At 35.8% G+C, this 15,569-nt stretch overlaps 1 protein-coding gene across 5 annotated transcripts in view; it reads right to left on the minus strand.

Moving 5' to 3' along the window:
* Window positions 1-15,569, minus strand: part of LOC112571547 (tyrosine-protein phosphatase 99A-like) — a 44,234-nt gene that overhangs the window by 11,491 nt on the left and 17,174 nt on the right. For 2 of the 5 annotated variants that reach the window (XM_025250591.1, XM_025250595.1), the window contains 13 exons: window positions 14,847-15,044; window positions 14,318-14,413; window positions 13,777-13,946; window positions 13,502-13,628; window positions 10,410-10,433; window positions 9,329-9,385; window positions 4,815-4,926; window positions 4,150-4,256; window positions 2,448-2,545; window positions 1,935-2,028; window positions 1,665-1,741; window positions 1,213-1,347; window positions 290-424 (listed from right to left, as the gene is read on the minus strand). In XM_025250591.1, the coding sequence (XP_025106376.1) occupies window positions 290-424; window positions 1,213-1,347; window positions 1,665-1,741; window positions 1,935-2,028; window positions 2,448-2,545; window positions 4,150-4,256; window positions 4,815-4,926; window positions 9,329-9,385; window positions 10,410-10,433; window positions 13,502-13,628; window positions 13,777-13,946; window positions 14,318-14,413; window positions 14,847-15,044 (1,430 nt within the window). The remainder of the gene's footprint in view (window positions 1-289; window positions 425-1,212; window positions 1,348-1,664; window positions 1,742-1,934; window positions 2,029-2,447; window positions 2,546-4,149; window positions 4,257-4,814; window positions 4,927-9,328; window positions 9,386-10,409; window positions 10,434-13,501; window positions 13,629-13,776; window positions 13,947-14,317; window positions 14,414-14,846; window positions 15,045-15,569) is intronic. The other 3 variants (XM_025250593.1, XM_025250594.1, XM_025250596.1) reach the window with 3 other exon arrangements.

Consider the following 15,569-nt stretch of genomic DNA (forward strand, 5'->3'; position numbering starts at 1 on the left):
AAACCAGAATACATGCAGTATAGCCTTACCATGACAGAAATGGCAAAGCATGGGACAGTTTTGGAAATCATCACCTGCTCTGCCATTCCATACGTTAATCTCAAACTCTTACCTTACCCTAAATTAGCAATCCCTCCAAATCTATCTGATTGGATAGCTTGCATCATGTTGACCTATTTTTTTCATGAATTCCAATGATAAGGCTTTACTGCATCTGCGTTCCGAAACCAAACAAAACCACACCTGCTGCATATGAAAAGAACGGAACTGAAATAAGCTGCATGCATACCTTTTTTACCTTCATGTTTCGAAGGGAGAACATGTTTACTGTGTAGTGAGCACGTTGAACAGTGCTCAGCAGTTTCACAGCCATGTTGCCATAAATTTCCATTCCATCAGTTGGCCAATACTGGTCACATTTGCGCTGCAATACAAGTAAACGTTTGTATACCTCTGCTGCATATCCGTAATGCATAGGACCCTGTGAGTAGTCAGTGGCATAATAGCTAGCTATAACAGGTACTGTACTGCAGCGGTTCTCAACCATTTACTTGTGATGCCCCCACCTGATGAGCAAAGGTATGTCCGCGCGCCCCCCTTAGCCAGCAATGTAAGCTAATTTCACTAATACCAGTATAAGAAACTTTAAAAAAGATGACCACCTTCACGCCCCCCTTTTAAGCACGCCGTGTCCCCCCAGGGGGGCACGCCCCACCGTTTGAGAACCGCGGCTGTACTGTGTAGTTAATGCCACAATAGCTACAACAGGAAATGAGCTTCTGCCATGCTTTATATTACAGCCAGAGCCACTGTTTAAGTATCAAATATTATCCAAGTAGGTGAAATGCCAAAAGAAACTAGAAAGAAACTAATTACAATTATGCTAATGATGATCATAATGAAGACAGCTGTATTGTTATTAGTTTATTTCAAATCACAGAAGACATCAAGTGCTGAATCAACCACTGAGAATTATTACTCATACTCTCTCTAGATTCATTTACAATAGAGAATGCTGTTTTATATAATTTCAATTGTGCAAAAATATTTTTAAAATTAAAATGCACATAGTATGTATGTCTAACTATACACCTATGGAGGTTCACCCTGTGATAATACTGTGATGGTCAGATGGTAGCACAAAATCTCTCTTTACACAAAAATATAAGCAGATGCATATGCATCCACCCATATCTGTCTTAATAAACTTACCCTTCCTTTTTCCATAAGATTTGTTATCATGACCACAACACTACAGTTTTGTTCCCAGACCATACGCCAGAAGTCTGCAAAAGTCTGTGGTAGAGGCCCCTGAGTAGCAATGTATGCCTTAGCCTTGTGGTAGCCCTGTATTCACACAAAGAATAGTCCTCTCAGCTGACATCTTGCCACTTACCAACACAAGAAATATCTGTTCATATAACTTTGGTGTAACTTCCTCTACAGGTAAAATATGGCACACAATATTTTCCTACACACAAACTACGTAATCAATAAAGCTTGCATGACAGTAGGGAAAAAAGCCTATAAAGTATTTCTAGAATCTAGCCACCTAGCCTTGACTTTCAAAAATGGTTTTCAGTTTGTTTGCAACTGAGTCTACAGGAGTGTTCATTGAGCAGTCACACTAAATAAGTGAAAGAATTAAAGATAAGCATACTCACATCAACATAATTGGCATTGATATAATCCGACTGTCGCCTACCCATGTCCATTTTTAACATCACCCGTGAATGGTCAACTGTAAAGAAAAGAACAAGCTTTAATAACACATGCCAGTAAGTCAGAGATAAGTTCAACTCCTGCATTCAGTATAAATTGAAAGATTACTGTAAAATCTTTCAAGAACTATGTCTATTGTGTGTGTGATGCTTTTATTCTGTAATTAGCATTAAAAATACACTTAGGAAAGAGTGATATCAAGTAATACCTACATGCAGCTATGTTGATATAACGATTTTTGTTTCTATTTTCTGGCACATTAGAAGCTTCACATTTGAAGTCTGTGCGCGTATGTCGGTATAGATCCTGCAAAATAATAAATAAATGATAATTATGATAAAGCAGAAATCAACCTTTCCTACTTAAATCTCACTTCAGACACTAGTTTATTACACTCAATAGAAATTAGGTGTATCCAATGGATTTAAAAAAAAAAATGTTTGTCTAAATTCTCTGATCTGGATATTTGTTGATTTCTATATTAATTTGTTCACCTTTTCATCTTCATTTCCACTGGTTAAGGGAGGCTATTCACCTCAGAAATGTGAACTCAATGGTTTCTTGAGTTACATTTATTAAAGATCAATTCTTTTTCTATCCTACATAAAAATGTTTCCTCATAGTAACACAAGAATGTTTATGCCACATAATGTGTTAATAACAGAGAATTCACTACTACCCCTTTAGCACAAGAAGTTAAGATGACATATCTGGAGAAAGCTTACATCAAACTCCTGAGAAAAAGCAAAATCACTGTCAGCATGCATAGCCTCTACATGTGCTGGGAACTCGCTCACAGCAATCTCTGGGTACTCCTTTTCCTCTGAAAACAAAACATATAGGTTAATGTTAGAGAGTTTACTTTTGCACTCCTAGACATTAACCAACAAGAAATATGTTTTATTTTTTAAACAATTCATCATTAGATTTTTTCTTTTCACACTACACAATAAAAAAAGATTTTTTTATGCAAAATAAATTGCTTTGAAACTTTTAAGATGACACAGCCATAAAGGTTTTGCTGCTATTACTACCTTTGAATCATATATTTTATTTGGTTGTGACAGCCACCTCAGAAGGCTCACTCATTCAGCACAAAACGTTGCTCACATGAGACCTCCATTTAGTGTTCTACTTTTAGCACACCCTTCCCAGTCCCAATACACACAAATGACACCTTCCTGTGAAGTTGCCAGTGAGTTACCAGATGACATGCCCATCACAGAACAGACCTCACTTGAGAGGACAAAGTGTCACCCTCAGACACCTCTGCAAAAACAACTTATCTGCGACTTGGTGAGCAGCCAAAACCCCACTTACATACTTCCGAGAAGAAAAGGAGAAAGCCTCTTAAAACATTTCTGCTCCAGAAACAGAGTCCTTGCTGAGCGCTGGCCTGATGTGCGTTCCCAAATAAAGTCCCAAGAAAAGAAAACGTCTGAATATTAAGGACCGATCAACCAGCCAACATTTACCATGAGAACAAGTAACTTTTGAGTCCCACTAAAGAATCTTCAAACTGTGGCCATGAAGATCAGGTTCTTCAAGCAGGCTGAAATCACACACATGCCGTTCTTCTGAAGAAGATCAGTAAAAGTCCATGGAGATAGACAAAGTCCAAGAGCACAAAACTGGTAAATTTCCAAAACAAAGTGTTCACAAGCTTCTGTAGTAGAAATGTAATACAACAGATCTATGCTTGCCACAAAAATTTCATAGCTGGACCTGTCTTGCTGTCTCCACGGAGAACTTTGGTGGCATTATGAACTTGATTAATTCTGAATTTTCATACCATCTTCCCCTCTAGACTGTATGAGTCAGGCACTACATTCCACTTAGACAGCAGTAGCTTAACTCCTATGGTACTAACTTGACAAAGAAGCAGTTAACTTCTCAGTGTACATGAGAGAAACTAGATTAACTCATTCTACAAAAAAAAAAAGAAAAAAAAAAAAAGTTACTATCAATAGTAGCACACTGAGGGAATTTGGCACCCCTCCTCTAATTACCAAAAAGTTAACACTTGCTCTTTTTGTGAAAGACTAATAAAACAGGACTTTAAAGGACTAAGCCTATAATTGCAGTTAAAGCAGGGGGTACCTGAGATTAATCAAACAATTAAATCTGTTAAATGACCTTATTTACACTAAAGCAGTCACTAAAGAGCCCTGTTGTGACCTGAGTAGCCCCACCATTATATAGATGTTTCTCCGATTGTGCTAGCGACCAAAATCAAATATCCTTCATGATTTAAAGGTAGCATTAGTGAAACTCCTATGGATATGTCATCTGGTAATAACTACTGAAAAAAATATGCAAACAGATTTTCCTGTTGAAAATCACTCAACAAACACTAGCACAACTGTAGCAGCTTCATGACCTATCCCCAACCCCCGGACACAAACAGGTAGAGGACAAAAATCATACCACTAGGTTCTGCCACAGTAATGACTGTTGGTGGTGTGGACTGGGCGTTGCTGGGGACTGCTAGGTACACATATGCTGCTTGGTAGCATTTCTGACAAGCAAATGACCTGCAACCATTTCACGCTGATTTAAAAAAATTAATTTACACATGTCCAGTTCTACAGCTACAGAGAAAGCAGCACCATTCTTGATTTGTGCTAGGTAATCATATAAAAAAATATGGAATCAAGACTAAAACTGATAAAGACACAATTCAGTTGTTAAACATAACTGACACAAAAAAGAATATGCATGGTTTGTCTAAAGATGGCTGCCTTTACTGACTGCTCTGACATCAAAGCTACTGACATGGAGGAAAACCGTAAGATTTTCCATATGTACCAAGAAACGTTTATCCTCAAAGTGTAAAATCATAATGCTGTTTGATTTTACTGATAAAATAATTTAAGAATAGGCATCCACACTGTGTATAAGACACATTTTAAAAATTGTCTGCAGAGTTTCAAAACATTACACTGATGAATAAAATCCCTCACTGCCTACAAAGAATTCTAGTTCTAACAATTCAAAAAAAGAGTTTAAACCAAAATAAAGTCCAATGACAAAAAAATAAATCTGACTATATTTAAAATAAGTTCCTGCTCTTAAAAAAAATGAATTCACACTTGTATCCGATGAAGATGGCAACAACAATGACAACAAGGAAGACTGCGCAGGTTACTCCAATGATGACCTCTGTAGGAACCCTGTCATCCTTGCTCTGCTGCACGCTGGGATCTGCAACATCAAGACATTTCAGTCTTTCTACTTTAGCAAACTCAGGGTTCAAATCTGCACTTTCCTTAAATGATACACTTTTATCTTTACTGCAAGATGAAAATACCAGATTGAGAATGTGGTCTGATTAAACTGATGTTAAACCCACCTGCTGTGATCGTCATCACAACACTTGCCTGTGACAAGAAATGACTAAATCACATGGTAACCAGTTATGTGATAGGCAAAAGCAAAAGCAAACGCTAAAGCATGCACTAGACACATTGAAAATCAAAATCAGTTAATGTCAGGAAACACATGCATGAATAAACAAGCACAAACAGCAAATACTTTTTTCTGGCAATAAGGTAACAAAAGTACACAAGGTGAGAATAGGAGATTTAGAAAAAGTGCACAATATGGCAAGGCTATCAGTTTTATACTGATCCAGCAACAAAGATTGTATCATGGCAAAGCAGCCAGCTCTGTAAACAGGCGTCACATGCAGAGAAAGAACAGTGTGCCTGAGACGAGAGCTGAACCCAGGACAGCTAATCTTCCCTGTATTGGTGACAGGCACTAACCACTGCGCCACCGGACTGTCTGCACAATACGGCAATATGTGCCATGAAACAAGGAAACATTTACTGAAGTCAAAATGAAAATGACGTTTTCCTAATCAAGAAAATCAGTTGATTGCCACTCAAGTGAGCAACACTCTGTACACACATTTAATTGAGTTAATGCTTACATACAACCCTCTACAACTCTCTTCCCAAAAAATAAAGGCTGAGAATGAGCATCTAATATCAGTATCAAGAAAACATCAATGCATAAAACAACATAAAAATTTCTTTATCTAGACAAAGACAAACCATTTCACTATCACAAGTGCACTGTCCAAGCTCTCTGCAAGATGGGTTAGATTAAAGGATTTAATTTAATTGTGTGAGTGTATTGGTGTAAATGTATGTGCATACATGGGAAGTTTCAAAAGAAAAGGATCATCAGAAATTTATAGGAATGTCATGATCCTTGCTTCTACCGGATGACAGCTATTAATGTGATACAGTACTGTACTTTTAAAAAGAATGAATTTAGCTGTACATGAAGCAAATTCACATGCTAGTACATACCTCTTTCTGACATAACCTAAAAATAGAACACTTAGCCATATGATTAGGGGTGGTGATGGAAAAGAACACATGGTAATGAGGTAATGCATCAGCAAAAAGATTAGGAAAAATTGCAGATCTGCACATTTAAGAGTTCAGCATTCACAGATTTCTGCAACTAACTAAACCAGATGACATTAAAACAATACCATTGCTTTTGACCAAGGAATTTTGGGGAATGTTATCACGCTTGGCCAACTGGAGGCTAACTCTGCATCCTGTGCAGATGGTTCTTCACACTTCTGTTAAACCAACAGTCTTTTCAATGCATTAAGCTGGACATCTTGGTAAGCTACTGCAGCATGATCAGTGATTCATACCTCACAAAAATAGGCACATACAATATGCAAATTATCAACCTGTATCTCTTGACTAGCAAACAATATTTCCAAATATTCTGAAGGCAATTCTTACAGAAATTTTTCTCCAGTAATTTGCTGAAGGATTCCCTTTTTTTTTAAATTGGCTTTATTAAGGCTAAGCATGCCAGTCCTCAGGTATCAGAATCCTTCCTCTACTTATAGGGCATGCCTTTGTTGAAATAATATTCACACACAACACACACTTGATCTCTCACTCACACATTTCATCTCACACTCACACAATATGCACACTTATACCCAAAGTGATTATTAAACAGGACATAGTAAATACAATATTTTCTCTTAATATGTACATCATTATGAATTAAAAGGAACATGGTCATTCAACAAGATAGGGTTAATACAATGTTCTATCTAAATGATAGAATTAAAAAAATGTTAAAAGAAAGGAAAACCCCAAAAGCAGGAACCAACACTAATAAATCTGATGTTATTAGGAAACTAATGACAGCACAGACTCAAGTGTCTGCAATGTTGTATTTTGATCATTACATCATTCTGTACTATACGTGCATGAAGAATGAAGTAACAACAAGGAAGGAAGGTTAAACAATATATGTTTCCTCCTTAGCTTTCTACTACAAGCTTTTTACCTACACTTAAATTCTGAGAAACATGATTTAACTCCTGCCTTTGCACTGTAAGGCTTATATGCAAATGTATGTTTTGGGGCTTTCTGCTGAAATTAAGGTTTTACACAATCTGCCAACACAAAATGATGGCATACTGATTTTAAAAACATTTCACTGATGCTACACTAATAAAATGAATTAGTTCTTAACAAGACCCAGATGTCTTGATGAACAAAATATACAGCAATGATAGTGACAGCTCATGCAATCTGATGGAAGAACAGACACTCTTGTGCTTGTCTTTGGAAATGATAAAAGACAAAAACTAAGCTCAGGCTAACAAGTAAGAAACCTACACAACGAAAGATGACCACAGTATACTTTACTCTCACAACCTATCGAATTGTAAATGTTACTTTAATAACCTATCAAGCTATAAATTTTTAAAATCTACCAATCCAAGCATCTACAATGAAACTTAAACTGCTATTCAAAATCTCTTCCCAAAAAGTATTCAGTCAAAACTTTGTAAGTTGTGAAGGAATTCTACCAAACAAACATGCATGCAGGCATGGTAGGTGTGTGCATGCAGGCACACACGTACACAGAGTTTTAGATGAAGGCTTAGTAGGTTGCATAACTGTGTTTAACAGACTTTTAGGTTGTAATAAGTTTGGGATTTTTTATGAACAATGATACATTCCTGTCTACAACCACAATGGCAAGCAGCATATTTCAGGTCTTCATGTTAATTTTTATGTTAAGTCTTTCTTTCACACATAAAATGCATCATCTATTCCATAGTTTTTGCCATAAAAGCTAAAATGCAAGTAAACAAATCATAAGACATGTTCAGTTATGATCATTATGTACTAGCCAAATCCAACAAACAATATTTCTATCTGAATTTATTTCTTCTTTTTTGCTTTATGTACTATTCTTATTATAACAATTAACAAGACTTTCAAGCACATACAATCTATTGAAAAGCACATCTTGAAAACTGTAGTTCTTCTCTCAGACTTCCTGTCATAGAATATTTCCACAAAGCCACGTAACTCCTAAAGCTCTTTGTTTAAATAAATTGTAAAATACAGCTAGACAGGAAGGACAGATCCACCAAATTAACGCACAAAGAACTTTCAGAAATGGTATGCCAAAACAACTACACAAGAGAACATCTGCAGCAAAACCTGATGACAAGTGAAGACAGACTAAATATCAAGGCTGCTCGTGCAATGTAACATCACTGTCATGCTTTGAAATTTGACATCACTTGATGACCAAGAATCTTTCCCCAAAGAACTGTAAAATCTTATTTACTAAAAGTTTATTTCTGAAATTATTAAAAAAACCTGCCTTCTCCTTAACCTTCACTGTGCCTAAAGTATTTCTGACATTTAACTCGTTTGCCACAGATCCGTCAAAAATATTTGATGCCAAGTGGGAAAGAAGGCTTTCTCCCCAGTCAGTACCAAGACAAGAATATGGATGTGTATATTTATTCATGTGTATATCATTAATTTGTATGTGTGTAAAATTAATGCACACATGACTTTTATAATAACTCAAGGTTAATATGAAACATGGAAACAAATACTTGTGTGGTTTAGTTTTATTGGGCACTTTTCTAACAAAAACTTTTACAATTATTTTCTAATTTCAAGCCTTGACTCATCATTGTCCACACACACAAAAAAAGAGCAAATTTTGGAAGAAACATTTCACCATGACGATGTTAAATTGTGAAGATGACAGCAGTTAATATAGAAAGTGAAGGCAGTAAACTGGACTATATGTCTTGCCCCCTCCCTCCAACATTTCTCCTTCAATAATCTGATGTCTTTGAAGTTACATAATTTTTTTATGCAGACATTCAATTTCAAGTAAATTTTCAAATGAAACAGTTGTCCAGTTTTCAAAAACAAAAGTGGGAAAACCTGTTATAAAATGCACCAGCAGCCTTGCTATGTTAATAACCAATGCCAGCACACAGAGATTTTTTTTAGCAAGTTCATATGTGTAAATAGTTTTTTAAAATAATGGAGGATAAAGATTATTTGAGCATTTCTTAAACTGTAAATATGACTTTCAAAAACTGATTGTGACAAATACAATGTTTATAGAGAAATAAAACAAGTCAGTAACAATTCAGCCTCAAACTCTAGCCTTTATTCCTTTAGCACAGAACAGGTACCCACTTCCCACCTACAAATCCTCCTCCTCCTCAAACAACACATGTGAACTTGCTAGTTACAAAAATAGCAATGCAGAATGATGCAGCTGTGTTTACCATGGTTACTTTCACGATAATTATCCCATATAACATTCTTCTCCTCCGCGTTCACCACTGGAATCAAAGGGACAGAGTGAGAGATCATTAATACGAGGATTAAGATGAGCAATGGCTTAACACTGCAAGATATTGCAGCACTAAGTCATTATACGCAGAATGTCATAAGATATTTGTTTTAGGGTCCTCTAAAGCATTTGAATATGGAAAAAGCAAGCAGCTAATTTTCACTATCTTTTTCAAGTCACACTCACCATTCTCACATACCTTTCAAATTTTATGACTATGGACAAGAAACCCTAAACTGAGAAATCAATAATATTTTACTTATGAACAAAATCCACCATCAATTTAACATTCTTGATTTTAATAAACAAAAGCAAAGGAAATAAAAAAATGTTAAAGAAACTGACAATAAGAAAGCCATAATACAAATATTACACAATACATGAAAAACATACACAAACCAATGTGGAAATATGGAAAAAATATTCAAAATAGATGACATGAAATACTATAGGGATTTATCTCCAGCAAGCTCATCTTTACTTCTTCCTGATGCAAATCCCACCTAACCCCTGATTAAGACTGACAAACACTAAGTTTAATGCAGATCCCTGGCCCTATCACAAAACTCTAACCACCCACCTCTCTTGTATCCATTACCTCAAACACAAACTATTACTAACCACCACTTCTCCAATACCAACTGCTAAAAGCTCAAGTTGCTAGCTAGCTGCTGTTTAGAGAAATAAAGACTATTAGCAATAGATAATGTGTATGAACACTGATAAAGAGAATGCCCAGCTTTCAGGCCAAGATATATATGTGATTAAGCAGTAATGGGTTACTGTCTGCAAGCCATATAATTCAACAAATGAAGAGGGAAAAGTTTATAGTCAAAGCTAACACCTAAAAGTCACTATCACAAAGGCAGCAGAACAGACAGTTGGGAAAGAGGATCCCTGTTTCCATAGACTATTAATAAGGTACTGAAACATAACTGATGTAAACACTGTAAGAACACGCGCAGAAAGAGTGAAGGAAAATAGTTTTACCAACAACACCTAGTAGTACCTACCATGTGTCTTGGTTATCTCCTCCTCTGAGATGCAGTAATGTACATGAAGAAAAGATAACTTTTGTGTTGCCTCAGAAATTACTATTACACAAAGATTTTCTTTTTGCTGAGCTTTTTAAAGGTTTATACACAAACTAAATATAATACATACTACACTGAATAAATGGCTGCTAAATTTTCTCTGAAAGCAGAAAAAAGGCGTGTGTTTGTAGGCAAGACCTATCAATCACAAATTTCTTACTTCTTCGATCCTTCCAGCCACCCACAGTTTACACATTATAATTGTTGGACTACTAAGAATGAAAACCCTTGAAAGTCCTTCATGGAGAAGTATATCTGATAATTTTAGCATAATTCTATCTAGTGCTTGAATGAAGGGTGCAGTTAATGAATCTGTAATTGAAAGGACAACTGTTAAGAACTTGCACAAAGTTAGGGGACTTTCAAATAAATACCAACTTAATTTAAGAAGAGGCCAGACCATGAGTGATCACTTTTAAAGTTAACCTAGAACACAGCTGAGAAAGCAGTCACTGGGCAAATTGTTACAGCAATTTTTACATACTTTCTCAACAACACATAATAAACACACATGCAGGTATCACTGGTATGTGACATGATTGGAAAAAAAACTTGTTTATATGAAGCTGTAAGTTGTGTACAAAACATTGTTTCAATAATTCTTTTCCAGTCCAGAGTTCATGCAACAAATGACAGATCACTATGTCAAAACTGACAAGCAAAGAATTTCTGGGGAAAAAACAGAAATAGATTGAAAGAGAGGTGGGGGGGAAGCTTATGAAAAGTAAATTTTTTGCACTGTAAAATTGGCAAGGGTTAATATAAACAGAAGAAAATAACATTTGTGTCAAATCTACCCAAGATAGAATTTGTAATTGCTATTTTCACTGTAGAATTTTCAAAGGTTATCCTTTGCTAAATGTACAGTGAAAATTGCTTTTCTCTGGCTGGATATGTTCAAAACCATGAAAGAAAGCTTATGGCCAAAGTTTGGTTGTGAGAGTCATGCAATCTTGACTTGGAAGCCAAATGTTTCATTTCATACACACAGTTCAAAGACATCTGATTTTTTTGTTTTAACCCAGAGTTTATTGAATGGAAGTGATTTCAGGGTTACAAATGGCAAAAACTTTTCAAATGTCATTGAGCAAAAATGAGAGCCAGAACCCATCCTGAAGTAAAATAATTGAGAGGCATTTCTGAAATGAGTGAACTGCCCTCTACAAAAATACTCCCCACCCCCAAAAAAATGGAGACACTGCCTTCAAGCATTTTTTCTATGTGTGTATACCTTTAACAGTTTGTTCCTACATAAAATACAACTCCTTTATCTTTTAATTTTCATACGAAATGCCCATTTCTAATTATGTTTACAATTTTTTCCTCCTAATCCTACGTTACTTGTGTCTCCAACTTGCAACAACTTACTAAGCATATATAGCACATACTATTTTTATTCCAACATTTAAAAATATGTGAAGTAACATGCAAGCCATGTTGGGTTTTCTAACTGCTTCAGGATTTTCAAGAAAAAAAAAAATGAGTTTCCCAACCAAGCAATGCTTTGCCAGTTACTACATAAAGAAATATCTGACCTTTTTATTCTTGCAATAAACTTGATGTTGCCACAAGAAATTCATGTGACGAAACAAAATCATTATTGTAGTATACAACTACACACAGTTTGAATCCTGTATTGCTGAAAATTAATTTTTTACAACCACTTAATCAATACGTCAGTCTCTGAAGCCAATAAAATTCACCTTAAAATTCCCACAAAATTTGACAAGTATTTTTGCTTTAGAAAATTACATTAAAAAAAAATTGACTACAGAGAAATTTACAAATGATATTCCTAGGATTTCCATGATTCATACAAGAAGAATTTTAATTCCAACATTTTAAAAGAAATAATTATTTATTAACTATTTTAATTTTAACACCAACAATAATTAACAATTATTTCAGAAAATATTCTTCTTAGGAAAAAATTATGCTCTGACTGGAAAATGCTGGCATTAGCACTAATCAATATCATTTCTCCTTATTTAACTTTGTAGACTAAGTCTCTTTAATTCTTCCACCAAAGATATCACAACAAGTGAAATGATGTTCTTGTCAAGGAATCCAATCATCTGCCAAATAAAATATATATAATAATATCAAATTATGCCTCATCTGTGAATAATTTTAATACATGAAAGTTCACCCCACAATGTATCATTTAACATATAAAATTTACTACAGATTTACAGTTTAGATAAGTGTGCATACATCTACATGTATATAAATGTATCAAGCAGGGTGAGTGTCCACATCCTTATCTGAAATGACTATTCACATCAACTAATGAGATAATAATGTCAAATCTTTGATTAATCTTGATAGAGAGAGCAAGAAAATGAAGAGATGATGTGGAAAGAAATTACCACACATATATATATATCCTCTCTCTGATCTAACATAATCATTTTTAATCAGAAATAATGAAACAGCAGAATAAAAAACACATACCTTAAAGTTTAATAGTTGCCTTTCTTTTCACATTTCCACTGTTTTGTGGTGTGATCCACATAAAAGTGATGTGGTCACATGTAGCAGAGCTAACATGGCAGTTGCACAAATGGCTGAAGTCTGATACTGATGCATTGGGACTCCATATAAAACAGTCAAATCACCCTTCTATCTGAATGAATTCTAGCCTCACCTCCAAGCCTTCTTTAGATCTTTATTTCTTTCTTAGGTGTCATCACAGTTTATGATTTTCCCCAGAAAATCAACCACTCTTCTTTGGGACCATACGTGAGCATGTTAAATAGGTACAATTTAACCTTATTTAAGGGTTGAATTGGAGTGAGGATATGGAAGTGAGTGTTCTTTGGTTTGAAGTCTGGTTTTAACAACCTTTTGGTTACTGGGAATATAATTAAGAAATGGTCAGTTTGTTTTGTCCAGCTTTAAGATGGACGAAGTCATCTTACCTCTGACACACTAAAATTTACTCTTAAGATATACAAACTGAAACATCAGCCAGAATCTAGTCCCTACAGAAACAACAGTAAAGCACCAACCTCCTAGGGTGAAGGTGACAGGGGGTGTGAATTCTCCCACCAAAAACCGCTTGCTGAATATGGCCTGTGTCACCCCTGCCAGCTTTAGGTTGTATCTCATATTACTAGGGAGGCCATTCAAAGTGTACTGCAAACAGATCATATTCAAAAGTAAAAACACCTGCAACCTCTTTGTGGCACATAAATACATTTGGAAGTTAACAATGTTAGTAAAATTATATACATTTACATATTTTGCATTGTAAAAGATTGCTGTAATACACACAGTGACTCACCTCTGTCTGTGTGCCAGGTACCATGGTATCTGGGTCATTGCCACGCGTGTCCCACCATTTGAGAATGTACTTGTCAATACGGCGGTAGTACAATGATGGTGCATCCCACTGCAGGTATACGCTGTCAGGGGACAGCACTGTAACGTTACGGATGTATGGGGCACCTGGTGCTGAAAGGTTTACAAATGATCAGAGAGGGTGAACTTCCTTCAATAAATACACTGAGGCCAAAAGATCCTGCTGGGTGATCAAAATTATTAACTGATTGAGACAACATAAATATATTCTGTATATTTACAGGATCACAGGATGATCATAAATAGCATCTTCAATCTCTAAATCACAACTAGAGCCTGAGAGAAGGTGGGTGGTGAAGAAGGCCTAAAAAACAGGCCAATCTACCTTAGGTTCCACCTGTCCATGCAGTATTTAAAGTTTAAAAACCAATATGTAGGTATATTTCACCTTATTTTTAGACTCAAAATAATTATGGTTTGACAATGAAGTATATATGAAAGTGTTTTTGGACTATGTGTTTTACCTGAAACATCAGTGAGTGCTGGGTACTTTTCACTGAACTTGCCTCGACCACCACCAGTGAATGCTGCTACTTGAATCTTGTACTCAGTGTAAGGACCTATATGCACACAAAAACATACCTCCTGTATTTCATTTTTTTTAAAACTTTTGTTGCTTCCATCATTATACCTCAATATGGAAAAATTATGTATCTTCTAGCCATTAACAATCACAAAATCCACTAGAAAATTGTTTTCCAACACTGATATATCAGGTCTTTGCATTGTAATCCTCAACATCCACATGCTGTCAATCCACAAAATAAATTATACCCCACAGCTCTTTTATTATAACAATCTCTTAAAAATATTCTTTTAACTCAAGGTTTTTTCTCTGTTTAAAGATGTAGTGCAGTTTCTTGAGGACAGATATCACTGACTGTATATGAAGACTGCAAAATTCTCTGCTGTACCTACGATATTTAGAAACTAACTCTACAACAAGCTACCGAAGAACTCTCATGCAAAACAAAAAAAGGCAAAAGAACTCACGAAGACCAGAGATGAAAGCAGACATTGGGTTTGTCAGATGACCTGAGATAATCCGTGTCTTCGTTGAATTGTCATCCAAGATCCAATTCAACTCATAAGCTCTCAACCGTCCAGATAGTTTTTTGGGAGGCTCCCAGTGAACATAAAATGATGTGGAGTCCCGGCCAGTAATATGTGTGATACGAGGACTTGATGGCACTAGCATAACAAAAATGGTCCTAATGGATATGATTTACATCTATCGAATTTCCAGTAAAATATGATATTCTTTTTTAGTTAAAAGATATTGGCAAACCATCCAAATTCTAGACATAACACAAAACAATAACAAAGAAAGCATTTACAGAATACTAACCCTTTGGCTGCTTCCAACCGAATATTCGGTCAGAAAACGCCTATGCGTTGGCATGTCCACTGACCAAATATTCGGTCGGTGGAATGAAAGAAAGCATTTACAGAATACTAACCCTTTGGCTGCTTCCAACCGAATATTCGGTCAGAAAACGCCTAGGCGTTGGCATGTCCATTGACCAAATATTCGGACGGTGGAATGTTCTATTTTTAAAAGAGAAACTGGAGTGATGGCTCTGTAACAGTCGGCAGATATGTGATTCCCCCTATATATAGAGCGATCGCCCTGACTATAACCCCTTTCCCTCCGAGTCCCTTCTATTCCCAGTGTCAAATCACCTGACAATGGAAGCACTTTTCCCTTCCAAACAC

Source organism: Pomacea canaliculata, linkage group LG9, assembly GCF_003073045.1.
Source record: "Pomacea canaliculata isolate SZHN2017 linkage group LG9, ASM307304v1, whole genome shotgun sequence".
Taxonomy (NCBI): domain Eukaryota; kingdom Metazoa; phylum Mollusca; class Gastropoda; order Architaenioglossa; family Ampullariidae; genus Pomacea; species Pomacea canaliculata.